General features: G+C 36.6%; 1 protein-coding gene across 13 annotated transcripts in view; it reads right to left on the bottom strand.

The window, feature by feature from the left end:
- Positions 1-14,577, bottom strand: part of nrxn2b (neurexin 2b) — a 591,140-nt gene that overhangs the window by 292,095 nt on the left and 284,468 nt on the right. For 10 of the 13 annotated variants that reach the window (XM_026945170.3, XM_053230796.1, XM_053230792.1 and 7 more), the window contains one exon: positions 7,668-7,691. The exons of the other annotated variants lie outside the window; for them this stretch is intronic. In XM_026945170.3, coding sequence (XP_026800971.2) covers positions 7,668-7,691 — 24 coding nt within the window. The remainder of the gene's footprint in view (positions 1-7,667; positions 7,692-14,577) is intronic. 13 annotated transcript variants of the gene reach the window in all.

Below are 14,577 nucleotides of genomic sequence, written 5' to 3'. Positions count from 1 at the left end.
AGTACTGCAACATTTTGGTGGGTGTAACTAGAGAGCTGAGTGGGCGGGGCAAAAAAGTTGCTACGTATACTTGATTATAAATTGACGGTTTGTAGATCTATTCATAAAACTATTATCATTAGCATATCGTACCTCAAGGCTGACATGAAGAAGAATTTTGAGTTGCTGCTACTTGTTTACGAATTTACGATATGTAAAAGTATTGTGAAATGTACCTCCAAACACCCCAGAGACATCCTTTACTTTTCGTAACCAGTCATTAACACGTAGCATCTCATGAGAAGCAAGAACCCTTCCCCCACCACCAATGAAGCATGTATATACTGTGTTTGCCATATTACGAATTTTCATCCTCTTTTCGTCCTTCAATAATTATCATGCTACTGAATAAAAGCACAGTTGTGTCAAACTGCAAAACGTATGTTCTAAGCACTGCTGAGAGACATTCAGCTAAAAATTACACACTGAATAACATATAGTACATCCTGATATCCTAAGCAGACAGAATTTAGGAGGCATCTTATAGTTCGGGAAATACGTCATGTCCCATTTGTTGAATGTGTTTAAGTTTACTCTCTTATGCACAAAAATTATCTTTTAAAAAAAAAAATGATTAGGCCTATACTTAGCATTTGATACTCTATCTGGCAAAACAGTAATGGATACACCAGCAGAGACTAGGATGCTCAGAGTACACTCCAACAGAGATTTTAGGTTCAGCTTGGGTTTCAGATTCTTGCATCATCATCATCATCAACATCTCGCATCTGGGAGAAAAGAATCAGGAGATTTTGTGGCTATATTTTAAAAGCGTGCGAAAACAAACTTTTGCTATGGAGGATGTTGGTCAAATAGCTACAGAATTGCATGGTTGACTATGTAGCTCAAAAGTCACTAATGACACATTAGCTCCAATGCATGGTTATAACCATGTTAAACGTGTTTTTCTATGTCCCTTGGTGTAACGAAATCTAAAACATACATGGTGATACTTTATTTGAAGGGTACCTACATAGTAGCTTTATAATGCATTCATAGGCATTGTGTAAAACCTTCATAAATCAAGGCTAGAGAAATTATAACAAGCTTATACCAAAACTTGTGAGGTGACATCAGAATATCTCTCAATTAGCATTATGGTTCGACAGATCAAGATTTTTCGTGTATTTATTATCTTTATCTTGAATGTTATTAGTGTTAATAACACTATAGCACATTTTCATGCCATTCATGATTCATGACATTGAGAAAGTCATCCATAGAAGGTATACATCATAACATGCATCATAAGTGTTATACATGCAGATTTCATCATCGATTTAATTTGAGGGCGTTAAAATGATTCATTTGGCTGACATATGGGCTTCATAAGTAAGTATGTTTATGTAATGGAACTGTGCTTCATAATACTTTTGAATGCTTTATGTAATATGAATGTTTTGAAGGCCCAGTGTAGGCACCCTTCCAGTAAAGTTATAGTTTGAGCCGTAAAATATCTGGTAACACCTTCCTTAGGAGGTGATGTTAATATGGTTACTTGACACAAATATATAAGCCCTTCATGACAGCTGACATAAACCTACATAAACAGCTGTACACTGTTATGTTCTGTACTGTAACAGCTACATAATCAGCTGACAAAGATCGGTTTGGTCAATGTTGATGTCAGGTTGATGTAACATCTGCATTAACAGACTAATGTTTGGTGACAAAGTTATGACACTTTTTTTTGGAAAATCTTTAATGATGTAATGACAGGTTCCCTGACACTTAAGTAAAGTGTCTTTAATACCTTATTGTTGGGACAATTTATGACAATGACATGAAACCATAATGACCTTTTTTTTTTTTTTATGTCAGTTGGCATAAGCAGCTTATGTAGGCTACATTTAGCCCTAAGAACACCACTAAAGTGTTGCCAAAGAGAAGTGCATTTAATTTTACTACTGTTAGTAAAATTAAACTCACTTCTCTGTTCTGAAGATTTATGAAAATGATATGAGGTTTTTATGTCAGTTGTCACAAAGTGCTTATGTAGGCTTCATTTAGCCATATGAACAGTACCCCAATAAAATGTTACCAAACAGAAGTGTATTTTATTTTACTATTAACAATAAAATCCACCTCACTTCTCTGCTCTGAAAAGTTTCTCCAATGACATGACACGTAATGACAGTTTTTTTATATGTCAGTTGTCCTAAAGTGCTTATGTAGGTGCTTATGTAGCAAATAGACATTCAATTAATTTTATTATAGACACTAACACTCACTTAAACTGTTAGGAAATTTCTGTTGTTTACTGATACAATGCATCTAAAACATCAGTTAACATAACTCAAGTAAAGAAAGAAAACGGAGAGAGAGAAAAAGAAAGATTGAGAAAGAAGAAAACAAGAAAAATGGAGAGATTGAGAAAGAAAGAATGTGTCCAAATCCTGAGACACTGATGAGTCTTCAGATTCCCAATACTGAAATCAGACTTTTTTTTTTTTTTTTTTTACTTCATCACTCCTTTACTTACTTTCTCCCTGACTCCCCTCCTAACACCTTCCTTCACTTTTTTTGCTTCTTCTTGCCTTACTTATTTTCTCCCACTCTTTTCCACTCCTCACCCTCTCCTTCTATTTCTTCTAGTTATTTTGAATCCTAACAGCACAGAACTACAGCTGCAGAAAACTGGTCATATAATTCCTCCCTAGTCCCCCATAGATCTGCCGGAAGACACTGCAGAGGCGCACGGCATCAAAAAAAAAAAAAAAATGCTGGACTAAAATTCTCCATCTTGCTGTCACAAGCCCATTCTGATATATATGGGAAAATTGATCTCCTGTCAGTTCTGAGGTAATTATTTTATATTGATGCATTGGTCTCAGCAAGTTTGCACAACCTACTTTATATATATTAAAAGTGAGCTGACAGGCCATTCTTCTACTCTCGAATAGCCTGTGACTGACTAACTGCTTTCGCAGTAATCATAACGTTGTCAAGAGTGTCCAAAATAAGCCAGACGGCAAAACGTTTCATTTTAGCAGACCAGCCGGGCTGATAACAGATTCCAGTAAGTGATGGTAGACAAAAAAGAAAGCATATGGCTACAGCCCAGTGAATCAAAGAGAAAATGTATCTGTTTTATTGAACTCCAGAAATGCTACACCACACACACACACACACACACAAGCAATTTATAAATCTCTTATAATAGCTTGCTTTTGATCAAAAGGAGCAAAAGGAGAAGATTAGCATTTTAAAAATGACTGCCTGCCAAGACTGTGCTCTATTTGTTAGGCCAAATATCCAGAACACATGGCATCTCTGCAGCGCTACAGCTCTGGCCTTTGGCTCAGTTTGTACTTAGCATGAATCTACAAAAAAAAAACAAAAAAACTCTCACACATCTCGACTAGAGTTAACTTGGAAGTTCACTCGCTTAGGCGGTCTTGGGCTGTTGTTTTGGTCTGCACTCAAGTGTGATTACACCAAAGTGTTCTTACCTGCCTAAATTTTTTGAATTTGACCAAATCAGAACACACACCAGGGTTTGATTCAAACAGACAAAACGCTGAATATGTGAAAGCACCCTTAGTAACGTATAAACAAACCTCCTCCCCCTAGGATTTAAAATATTCCCAAACCATGTCCGTAGTCGTCTTATCTCTCTCCAGCCAGGTTTAAGAGCTGTAAAGCTCACTGAAGTCAGACACAGTGTAACTTGCCTCAAGTGCCTTTTTCATTTGTATGCTAGAGAAATTCTGACCACCCACGCATATCCAAAGAAGTGGCATTTGCTTTAAGAGAGCAAACCAAAGATATCTTCCAGCAGTTACCTAACATCTTGCTCATTCGGGTTTCAATGGACAGTTTATATACACATATGCATGCACACACAGAAAAGATTGTGTCATCTGTGCATGCTAATTAATCCTAGAAATCGTGCTACCTCCAGCCAGACAGCGCCTTGGATGATATATGTAGCTCAGAGGTATCATAAAAAAGATATTGTACTATATGAGAACTATAACAAAACCTAAATGGAATGGTACTGTCCCCACATTGTTGGCTAAGTCCTAAATCTTATCATGATAAATGTCCATATCTCTCTGGTAGTCAAGAAATACATTTTATACTTCAGTCATTCCACTAAAATAGCATTAACCAAACTAAATCCATCTTATCGAACTTCTTAAACAGATTTTGAATACATTCTCACACTGCATCCATTCTACTTACCTTTAACCACCACTAAGTTGGACAAAAAGAGGCCAAATGGTAAATCACATTGCTTACAATTAATCAAGAGGCTATACTTTCAAAGTAATGCGAATTTTTGCATTGTGCATTGGTGTACATTGGCATACAATGGTGTACATCGATGTACATTGGTACACATTGGCATACAATGGTGTACATTGGCATACATCGGCATACATCAGCGTACACTGTTGTAAATCAGTATACATTGGTGTACACTGATGTACATTGGAGTATATTGTTTAAATTTGTGTATACTGACATACATTAGTGTACAGCTGTGTACATCATTGTGCACTGGCATATATTGGTGTACTGGCATATATTGGTGTATGAACATTGGCATACACTGATGTACATTAGTATACATCAGTGTACATCCACATACATCAGTGTAAATTGATGAACATTGGCATATTCTGGTGTACATCAGTGTACATCGGCATACATCAGTGTACATTGGTGAACATCAGTGTACATTGGCATACATCAGTATATATTGGTGAACATTGGCATACATTGGCGTAAATTGGCATACATTGGTGGCAGGGCCATTTTTAGCCATGAATCTTTGCACAGGTGGCTGGCAGCTTGACGACAATCTGCAGTTTCCCTTCAGACTTAAGAAAGACAGATGGTATTCCAGAGCTGATTAGAGTGTGATTCCAACATCATTCCAAAGTAAAAATCAACTAGACTGAACTAGCCAAGTGAATCCCCAAACATGTTAATAAAACTAGGGGCTTTGAATAGAGAAGGAGGTGAACAAGATATGGGCCGAGGGGGATTTTAAATGGGGAAATATGTATAAGTGTTGAGGTATTGGGTTGAGGGATGAGGGAAATCGGTTAGTACTTTAGTAAGTAAGGGAGAGTCAGACACAAAAATGGTTGTTAGTACAGTTATAACAAAGGTCTGGTTCAAACAGTTGTATTAGTAACAGATTTAGGTTTTAGTAAATTTAGTAAAAATTAGAAGAAACACAACTGGAGTAGTCAATTGGAGAAATCCTCTACGATTTGATTTAAAAATCAGATCGGGTTTGTCAGAAATCTCTAGTTGTTTGGTGATAAGGGGTTTGTTGAGGTTAATAACGAAAGAAAGCAATCCATCCAAAATAATGCTAGTATGGTGGAGAAAAAGCCATGCAGTTCTGAGGGTCTTTAGCAAACGAAACCAACAAAGGCCTCACACCAAAGAAAAGGCTAACTAAAACCACTCAGTAGCAATGGCAGAAGGGTGTCAAAATAAAACTACAGAACACACCACTACACCAGGAAAGAACATAAAGCGCCACAGATGTTTAGTTGGTTATGGGGGTTAATCATAAGGCAAGGTGACAGAAATGAACCCAAATAAACCCAAAGAACTTGAATCCAAACACTCGTGCAAGCCGAAACGTCCTCGGCTTGGGCAACACAGACACCCTCCCGGGACAGAGATGGGTAAAGGTAATATAAAAATCAGTGAATCCATGCTACACAAAACACAACAATGAAAAAAAATAATAAAAATGCATGTAATGATTAAAAAAAAATAAAATAAAATAAAGTGAATTTTGAATGCTATGTTTAAGTTAAAGAGAAATAGAAGAGAGAGGGAAAGACTTTTGTTATTACAGTGAACAATAAGCATTCTAAGTGTTACTAAAACTATTTGAGCCACTGCATAAATATCTCTTAAAGCACAATAATTGCATATGAATGCATTTCTAATAGAGGTTCTCTTACAGAATAGAGCGCATATGCATTTTTTTTCACCAACAGTCCTACTGATTAAACCTCATGCTGTGTGCAAATGAGTTCACTCGACTGTAAAAGAAAAGTTCTCTCCCTCTAACTTCTTTTTTCTCCTTTTTTTTTCTTTTTTTTTTTTTTTTTTTAGCAAGATCTGATGAAGTCATTTGTTTTAGCGGTTCTTGTCCGATAATGGGAAAGAAAAAAAAAAGAACGTTGCAATCATGTAGATATACTGTATACGCTTAATGTATATACATGCACATTAAATATGTATACACATTTACATATACATACATAACTGGATGTTATGTAGCTGATTGTCAAAAGAATTTCGAGGAAATTTGTTTGCATGCAGGGATAATAAGGCCAGGTAAAGAGTTTTGTGTTAGGGTAAGTGATAATAGACAAGGTCATGTCATGAATCTGATGTCAGGCAGTAAGAAAGCAACATTTATGGATGCTAAATATTACTTTCTATATTTGATAATAATTTTACAAAATAATCCCTGTTAAAAGACTATCTCTTTGCTATTGAATGCAATATCTTAGTAAATTGATTGATTCTAAATTGATTGAGCTAAACTGCAGGGTTAGTGTGCAACATCTATGACTGAAATAAGTCAAGAAATAAATACTTTTCAAAATTATTATTATATTGCATATTATATTGCAAGACATTTTTGGTCATGTTAATTAATTATAATTTAACAGCAAGTATAGACTGTTAAATGCAGTTATTTCTTTAGAAAACAGGTCAACCTTGTATACATCCATATATTAACACGGAATATGTAATTATATTACCGGCATTTCTTCTCAGCCTTTTAAAACAGTGTATAGTCATACAATTTAAGCTTCTTTTCTCATTCATCGAGAAAACTGGAAACAGCAAACGTTGGACACTTGCTATACAACAAGTATGAGATAACAAGCACAATGGCACTGACTGCTGTATTAGCATGCAAGCTGAGAACTGGACAGACTAAAGGATCAAAGCTCTGCTGCATTAGAAGCTTTAGGTACAGGAATAAATCCCATATCAGCTGGCACTGTAGTCAAGTGGCATTTTGGATTACGTCAGAAACCATTAGCCATAGACCAACATGTCTATGAAATGCCAACTCAGAGTTTAACCATAAAATAAATCTTACGCACAATTGGAGATCCTAAGGGTGTACAAACTTTTGCACTCAACTGTGTGTGTTAGTCTTACTGCCAGCCATTAGAGTCATCATACATGATCATTTTTATTATGTAATGTAATTGTAATTATTATTTGAATAATAATAATTATTATTATTTTTGTTGAGAAAACAAAAAGGAGAGAAATATGGAAAAAAGGAAATCTAAAGAAAAGAAGATTCTTAATTTTGCAAATATTTATAATTTAAAAAAATGAATGTATTTAGACCTCGCAAATTTAGGGAAGCAGATGAGACGCAAAAAAAAAAAAAAAAAAAGCCTGGGTGGGTAAAAAGCAGAACACAGCTTTTATAATAAAGATGGAAGAAAAAGAAATAAAATGTAGATATTTTACTTTTTTTGAAGCTACCTTGAGACCGATGGGAGTTTGTGTAGTCAGTAAAAGCAAACAGAATAGGAAGAGGAAACGGAAATCCAGGGCAAACCAAAGTAGAAGACAATTAGAATGATATCTACCATATAATGCAGTTTGTTTACCATAGCGTGTCCAATGCCTGAGTGCTTTAGGAGAAAATAGGGGAGGGGGAAGAAAAAAAAAATATAGCAGTGACAAACCAGGAATTCAATAAAGGTCATTTAGTTTTTGTCTCTTTAGTGGAGACGTATCTCAGCTGGTAAATGATTTTGAAGGTCGATACTTGTAGGCCAACCGGTGTTTAATATATATATTTTTTTTAACTGAATAATTTTTTTTTTTTTTAATTTTTCGAAAAAAGCAATAATCCAAATTATTAAATTATTATCTATTAAAATATATAATGTCTTCATTGATTGGTTTGTCAATTAAAAGAATGACAATATCATAAAGAGGTTAGTATGTAAGTACGCAAGTTAAGTATAGAAAACAACAGATGGTCCGACATTCCGTGAATGAGACAATGTTAGTCATTTCAAATGGACACAAAAGGTAAGGAAAACAACAACGCAAAAAAGTACAAATCAAACTGGAAGAACTTGAAGCTGTTTGGTTAGTAAGAAGACACAAGAGTTAGCATAAAACAACCTCCAGAAAGAGAGAGAAAGAGAGAGAGGAAGAGGAAGGGAAGATTAAAAAGGGGTGGGGCTTGTTCGAGTGACAAGGAATAACATTCTAATTGGCTAGTCCTGGAAGTTGAAGTCCTAATCCTTTATTTCTTTGACATATCACTTGTCTTAGTGCGCTATGGAAAAGTCAGAAACAAATAATGATCATTTCCGGAAGCACGTTATAATTAACACTCTGCAGCATGTACAGAAAAGATAGTGTGCAAGAAGGAGTGAGAGGATAGATAGAAGAGATGTCATGGATGCCATGAGCCTTCCTGGATCTGGAAAAGAACATACTTATGTTTATTATCGCATCATATGTGCATCACATCAAAAACATCTTAAAGACTCATGCCTTTGGATAAATGCTAGGCTTACTTTTTGTGAACTTCTTTGAATGAACCAAAACATTGGCATTACTTTATTAATTCAATAACGCAAAATAGCTAATTAAAAGCATTATAAAATAGACTGCACCCTGTGCATGCACTACAATGTCATAACCTTGAATTAGTATCTTGTGGATCAAGTGCTATTTTATTAGGTTGCCGATTAATGAGGTTCATTACATGGTATTACAATTGACGGCAAAAATACAAACAAAGCAAAAGAAAAAAAAAAGTTTTTTCATTCAGTCCTCATTTTCTATCCTTGATTTTTTTTTTTTTTTCCAAACGTAAAAGCAAATGCTTGTGTTTAAAGGCAGTATTCTGGACCCCATCTCCAATACCGTTACGCAAGAAACCTGGCCATGTCAGATGTGTGAACTACACACAGTTGATGTGCATACTCTGAATAGGGAGCTCAGAAAATCAACTTAAGCACGAGCGTAACCCGACTCTGAACATGCATAACTTTCCCTGCATAAATATTGACATAACATTTACACTTAACTCACCAACTCTGAAGAAACAGCCCCATGATTCAAAGGCTAGAAACAAACTAAACGATTTCTCTCACGCCTTCAGGCTCCCACATCATCCAGATTCCGCTGTAATTGCCACACATGAGAGATATCAGTTACAGCACTCTATGATACCTTCATCACCTCTGAACTCTAATGGATGTTTCACACTCCCTGCCTGCTTTGCTAGCTACAAAGAGCCAGATTATAAATGTAAGAGAATGTAAAAACCCATTAAAGAGGAATTTCGCACAGAAGCCAGGTTCGAGGTTGATATATTCCACTGTCGAGGGAAAAGGGCCGTGTAGGACAAGAGAACAAATTAGGCTGCTGAGGAACAGCTGACAGAACATCTTGAGCCTGCGGGCCGTGGAGTGGAATTTAAACACGCACTTTCCTGATACGAGTTAGCTAATAAACGTGGGCTCGTACTTACACACGTGTAGACACGTGCACGTTTAAAACACGTCATAATCTACTTCTAATATTTGAGAGCAGCTTTAGTTTTTATCTGGCTTTACACTGCAGAAATGTCAGGCTAAAATCTCATCGACTGAACAAGCACTGAGAAAGAGCTTGTTAAATCCGATTATGGCGCCATTCATCTTTATATACTCACCGATCGTTTCAATCACTAGCAAACAGACTATTTGTAATGGATTAACAAAGTGGAGTGAATGCATTACGAGGGATAATGGTAATATTAAAGTGACGGGAGAAATATCATCTTTATTATACCTGACTGAATGCAAGAGTAGCAGAGACACAGAGTCTACAAAACACAAGGCTAGCATAGAGCTAGAATGTAAAATGTAAAACACAGCTATATGGATGGAGTCTACAAAGACTAGCGGAAAGCTAGAATCTTCAGGGTGAAAACATGGCATAGAACAGAAATCTCTAAGTAACAGCCATGAACAGACCTACAGAGTATACAAAGCATAAGACATGCATACAGCTACAGTAAACAGAACGCAAGGCTAGCACAGAAAAGAGATGTTTGCAAAAGACAAGACTAGCATAGAATCTGCAAAGTACAAGAGTAGCAGAGAGCAAGTGTCTACTAAGCGCAAATGCACAGAGCTGGAATGTACAAGGTAAAAAGCTAGCGTACCGCAACTAAACTAACTCAACTAACTACAAGGCTATAACAGAGCGGGAATTTGCAAAATGGAAAGCTAGCATAGGGCAAGATTCTACAAAGTTGTTGTTGTTATTGTTCCTCTTTAGGTTGCTCCCGTTAGGAGTCGCCACAGCAGATCATTGGTCCATTGGTCTATTTGATTTGACACAGTTTTTACCCCGGATGTTCTTCCTGACGCAACTTTCCCCAATTTTATCCGGGCTTGGGACTGGCACTGAGAACGCACTGTTGCACGCAGCCCCAGTGGCTGGGGTTGGTTCCCTGGTCAGGAATCGAATCCTCCAAGGAACCCGCAGAATTCTACAAAGTAAAATGCTGAAATAAAGCTAGAGTCTACAAGGTAGATCACTAGCACAGGTCTACAAGGTACAAGGCTAGCCAGTGTTAGTACATGACTAGCACAGAGTTAGGGTCTACAAAGTATAAAACTAGCAGAGACCTGGAATTACATATAAGGCTAACCTAGAAGGGAAGTCTACAAAATACAAGACTAGCACAGAACTAGAGTCTACAGTGACCCCGGTTAACACAGCCGGAATGTAAAAGTAGAAAAACCAAGAATATATCTCGAGTCTACAAAGCAGAAGACTAGCACAGAGGTGAAGTCTTCAAAATACAAGGTTGTAACATGGCTGGAACTCAGAAAATAGAAAGTTAGCAGAGAAAAAACGCAAAGAAAAAAAATGACGTTTTCAAAAATATTCGTATACATGTGGGCGGGGCTTGATGTCAATTGAGGACTGGATAGCAGATTTCTATGGAATGCTGATTGGCCGCAATTGCAACTGGACATGGGCTATAGAAATGGTCGTACCAAACTTTTTTAACTTATTCCCTAATTAATTACTGAATATTGGCATGGTTGTGATTCGCATAGGCACAAAGCCACAGGGCGAGTGTTGTAGCTAATCACAGCCCTGCTGATATTCGGTATAACTGCACGATTGTGAATGTGATATTGCTTCTATACAACAGTTCTATAAACAAGAAATTAATTTCGAGTAAGTGACATTTCGGACAAAATACGGCCAAATGTTTTGTTTATCTTTGCTCCACTAGCGGAAATAGATCCCAAAAACTTTATAGCACTTCAGCTAGCCAGCTAGCTAGCTAGCTAATTTGTACATTCCTGTTAAAGGTGGTTAAATTGGCTTCCCTTCTTCCTTTTCATCTTCATCGGGTGAGCTTTTATATTATAACTCAAAAGTTATATTCATGAAAAATGTATCATTTGCTGTGTCCGCTGATGAACATAACTGTAGTAACCCTTTCAAACTAGGAAGTGGAATGTTACGTGCCGAAGCTAGACGAGTGGAGTGATACACAGAGTGAAACGTCCCAGTGCACTTACACTAAATAAAAGCACTCTTAGAACATCGCTTGACCAATCAAATTAGTGAACCGGAACTGTTTAAAATGTTATTCAATCATTTAATCTGATCTCAGTGTTATTCTAACTTGCAGGAATTGCATCGAATGAAGTCAGGTAAACTGCATTAAATATTAAAAGCTCTATATCCCGACAGTGTGGGGATTTAAAGAGAAGGGAAAAGGTCAACTAAGCACAAATTCAAGATTATACAAACACAAACATGGAAAAATAATCAGCAAGATGGAGGTGATGCTTATACATGTGTAAAAAGGGCAAACTATACATAATACACAAACAGTGAATGCATCGTTTCTGTCTCATTCTCATGCATAGTCATTAAACACAGGAGACGGAGAAATGAAAGAGTAATGGTGCACCTGCAACTGTACGCAGATTGTGAATATGCAGTAAGTGCCACAGACATTCATACTTACACACACACAATCATACACAACACATCCACTTGTGACATTTCGGTGATGATGAGAAACATCTGCTTGCTGGCTTTTTCTTTCTCCACTCTCTCTCTCTCTCTCTTTCTGACCCTCTCATTTCCTTTCCCCCCTGGTGGATGTGAATCGACTTCCATACTCCTTTTTTGTCGTAATGACTCTCTTCCTCTCTTCATCCCTCCTTCAGAATGTAGAAATTAGAGCCCTGAGCCTCTGCTCACAGCCCTCCTGTGACAAGAGAGAGAGCGACAGCGGCCATCTGGAGCCACACACAGCGCACACACAGCCACAAAATGGAGGACGAGCTGAAAGACCGTGACCTGTGGATGGTCAGATGTTGCCTCGACAGGGTTGTGGATTAGCTTCGATAAGATCTAGTGCTAAAGGTAATAAATCTGCAAGTTGGTTTGGCTTTTTTAACTCCTAGATGGAGGTTTCTAGAACTTTACTGATCAGTTTGAACAATTGGGAAGATTAAATATCAGGATTTGGATAGCAGATTGAGGCCCTTTCCATGTTTATAAGGATATTTTTTTAAAATATGGTTGCTACGGCACCATTAAACCGTTACACCGTTTGTAATAAACTGAGAGAAAAGAAGGCATAATTTATCTGTGGATCGATGGTAAGTTGGAACTACACTCGAATGCAAAATTTTCGTCTGGGTTTTATCCAAAACCTCCATTTGCAGATCATTTTTTATCACCAGAGTGGTGGATTCCAGAGCAATACAACATGCATCATATTCTCTGCACGAGACTATAATAGCAAAATAAAAGCTAAATTAAAATGCAAAAAAATATTTATACATTAGCAAAATACAGAGCACAAGGTAACAAATTGGTTAGCCACCATGGAGTCCTAACGCATTCATAACACAAGCAAAAAAAGTAACATGTATGCACTGGATGACACTGTGACATCCTAGTTTTCCAAAATATTTTTTTTCTTGTGTACGCGAAAACAGTGAGAACCGAGTTAGTAAATTTTTCCACCTTGGAGTGTGTTTTTGAAAAATGTGGACATGCAAAAAACGCAAAGGAAAAAACAAAAAGCTGAGAAAAAAACCCACATTTTCAAAAATGTCTGTGGGCGTGGCTTGACGTCAACTGAGGTTTGGATAGCAGACTCCTGGAATGCTGACATCTGAGCAAACTCCTGAAGCAAGCATGAGAAAAATGATCAGCCGCAGTTACAGCTAAACATGGGTTATAGAAATGGCTGCTCCGAAATTTGAAACTTACTCCCTAATTTTTCTCATTTCTGAGATACATTCAAGAGCAATGCTCCAGAGAAAATCTTGAATGGTCCAGGATTAAACTTAAACTGGGTCCAAAGTGTTCAAACTGGATCCAAACAAACAGCTCAGTTTATCATGCTTGAGATTCGGTTAAAATCCACAAACTTCAGCTGTCCATGATCGTGGAAGTGCCTCAAAAAAAAAAAAAAAAAAAAAAAAAAAAAAAAAAACACAGTATGCCGTATATACTGTACCTAAAGTGTAAAAATACAATAGTATGATACTAAAAATAAAATACTAAAATACTAAAAGATCTGCAGCTACAGAACTTTCATACTTAACTATTAAAGCTAAGAGATGATATAAAAAAAAAAAACACACTCACATCCTTTAATTAGTATTAGATGTTACAATAGACACACACACACACCCCTAGAGACCATTAGCTGTATATTGTACTCATTTACACTAATGAACTAATAAAACATGATGGGGTGTGCTGTTACAGGAAAATAATCAATGATAGATTTTAGATTATATTAATTTAACAATAATAGAAGTATTTTATTTCTCTTATACAACGGCAATTTTTCAACACTGAGATTCTTTTTTTAAAATTATTAAAGAGCGACATGCTACGCTTTTTATCCATTAACAGTTACATTTAATGGTGTAGAACGCCCCAAAACAAGTCAGTACCTGTTATCACTTCTGTTATAGCAGCTATAAACAGTCGTTCCCTCACCAGCCTGTCTTTTTTTCTCTCTCTTGAAGTTATAATGGCAATACAAAAAAAAGAATCAATAAATAAAATGCAGCTTGCCATGTTACCGCGAAACCAGAAAGCGCAAAGTGTTGTGTCCTAAAGATGCTCTTGTTTGGATGAAAATGCAAAACAAAGCCTTGACACTGGAGACTCCTTCCAAAAATGTTACATAAACATGTCTAAGCTTCACCATATTGATGATTATGCATTATATAGGTTTGATTTTGTTGAGCATCTGCCATACAAATCTCTGTAAATGAGCTGCTATTGTTAAATATTAATCAATCTTCTGACCAATCGGATTCGAGAATTCAGCAGCGTCGTGATGTAATAAACTTTACTGCGTGAAAATGTGCTGATTTTACTAAATGTTACACAGATAGCGACAACAAATGGATAAACATTAGTTTGCTGGACGTAATTTCTGATAAAACACGACACCAGAATTTGTTGTTTACCAAAACAAAGGCGCTTCACTTAATT

The sequence above is a fragment of the Pangasianodon hypophthalmus genome, chromosome 28 (genome assembly GCF_027358585.1).
Source record: "Pangasianodon hypophthalmus isolate fPanHyp1 chromosome 28, fPanHyp1.pri, whole genome shotgun sequence".
NCBI lineage: Eukaryota > Metazoa > Chordata > Actinopteri > Siluriformes > Pangasiidae > Pangasianodon > Pangasianodon hypophthalmus.
Note: the sequence above shows the minus strand (reverse complement) of the source record. Positions and strands in the feature narration are given on the sequence as shown.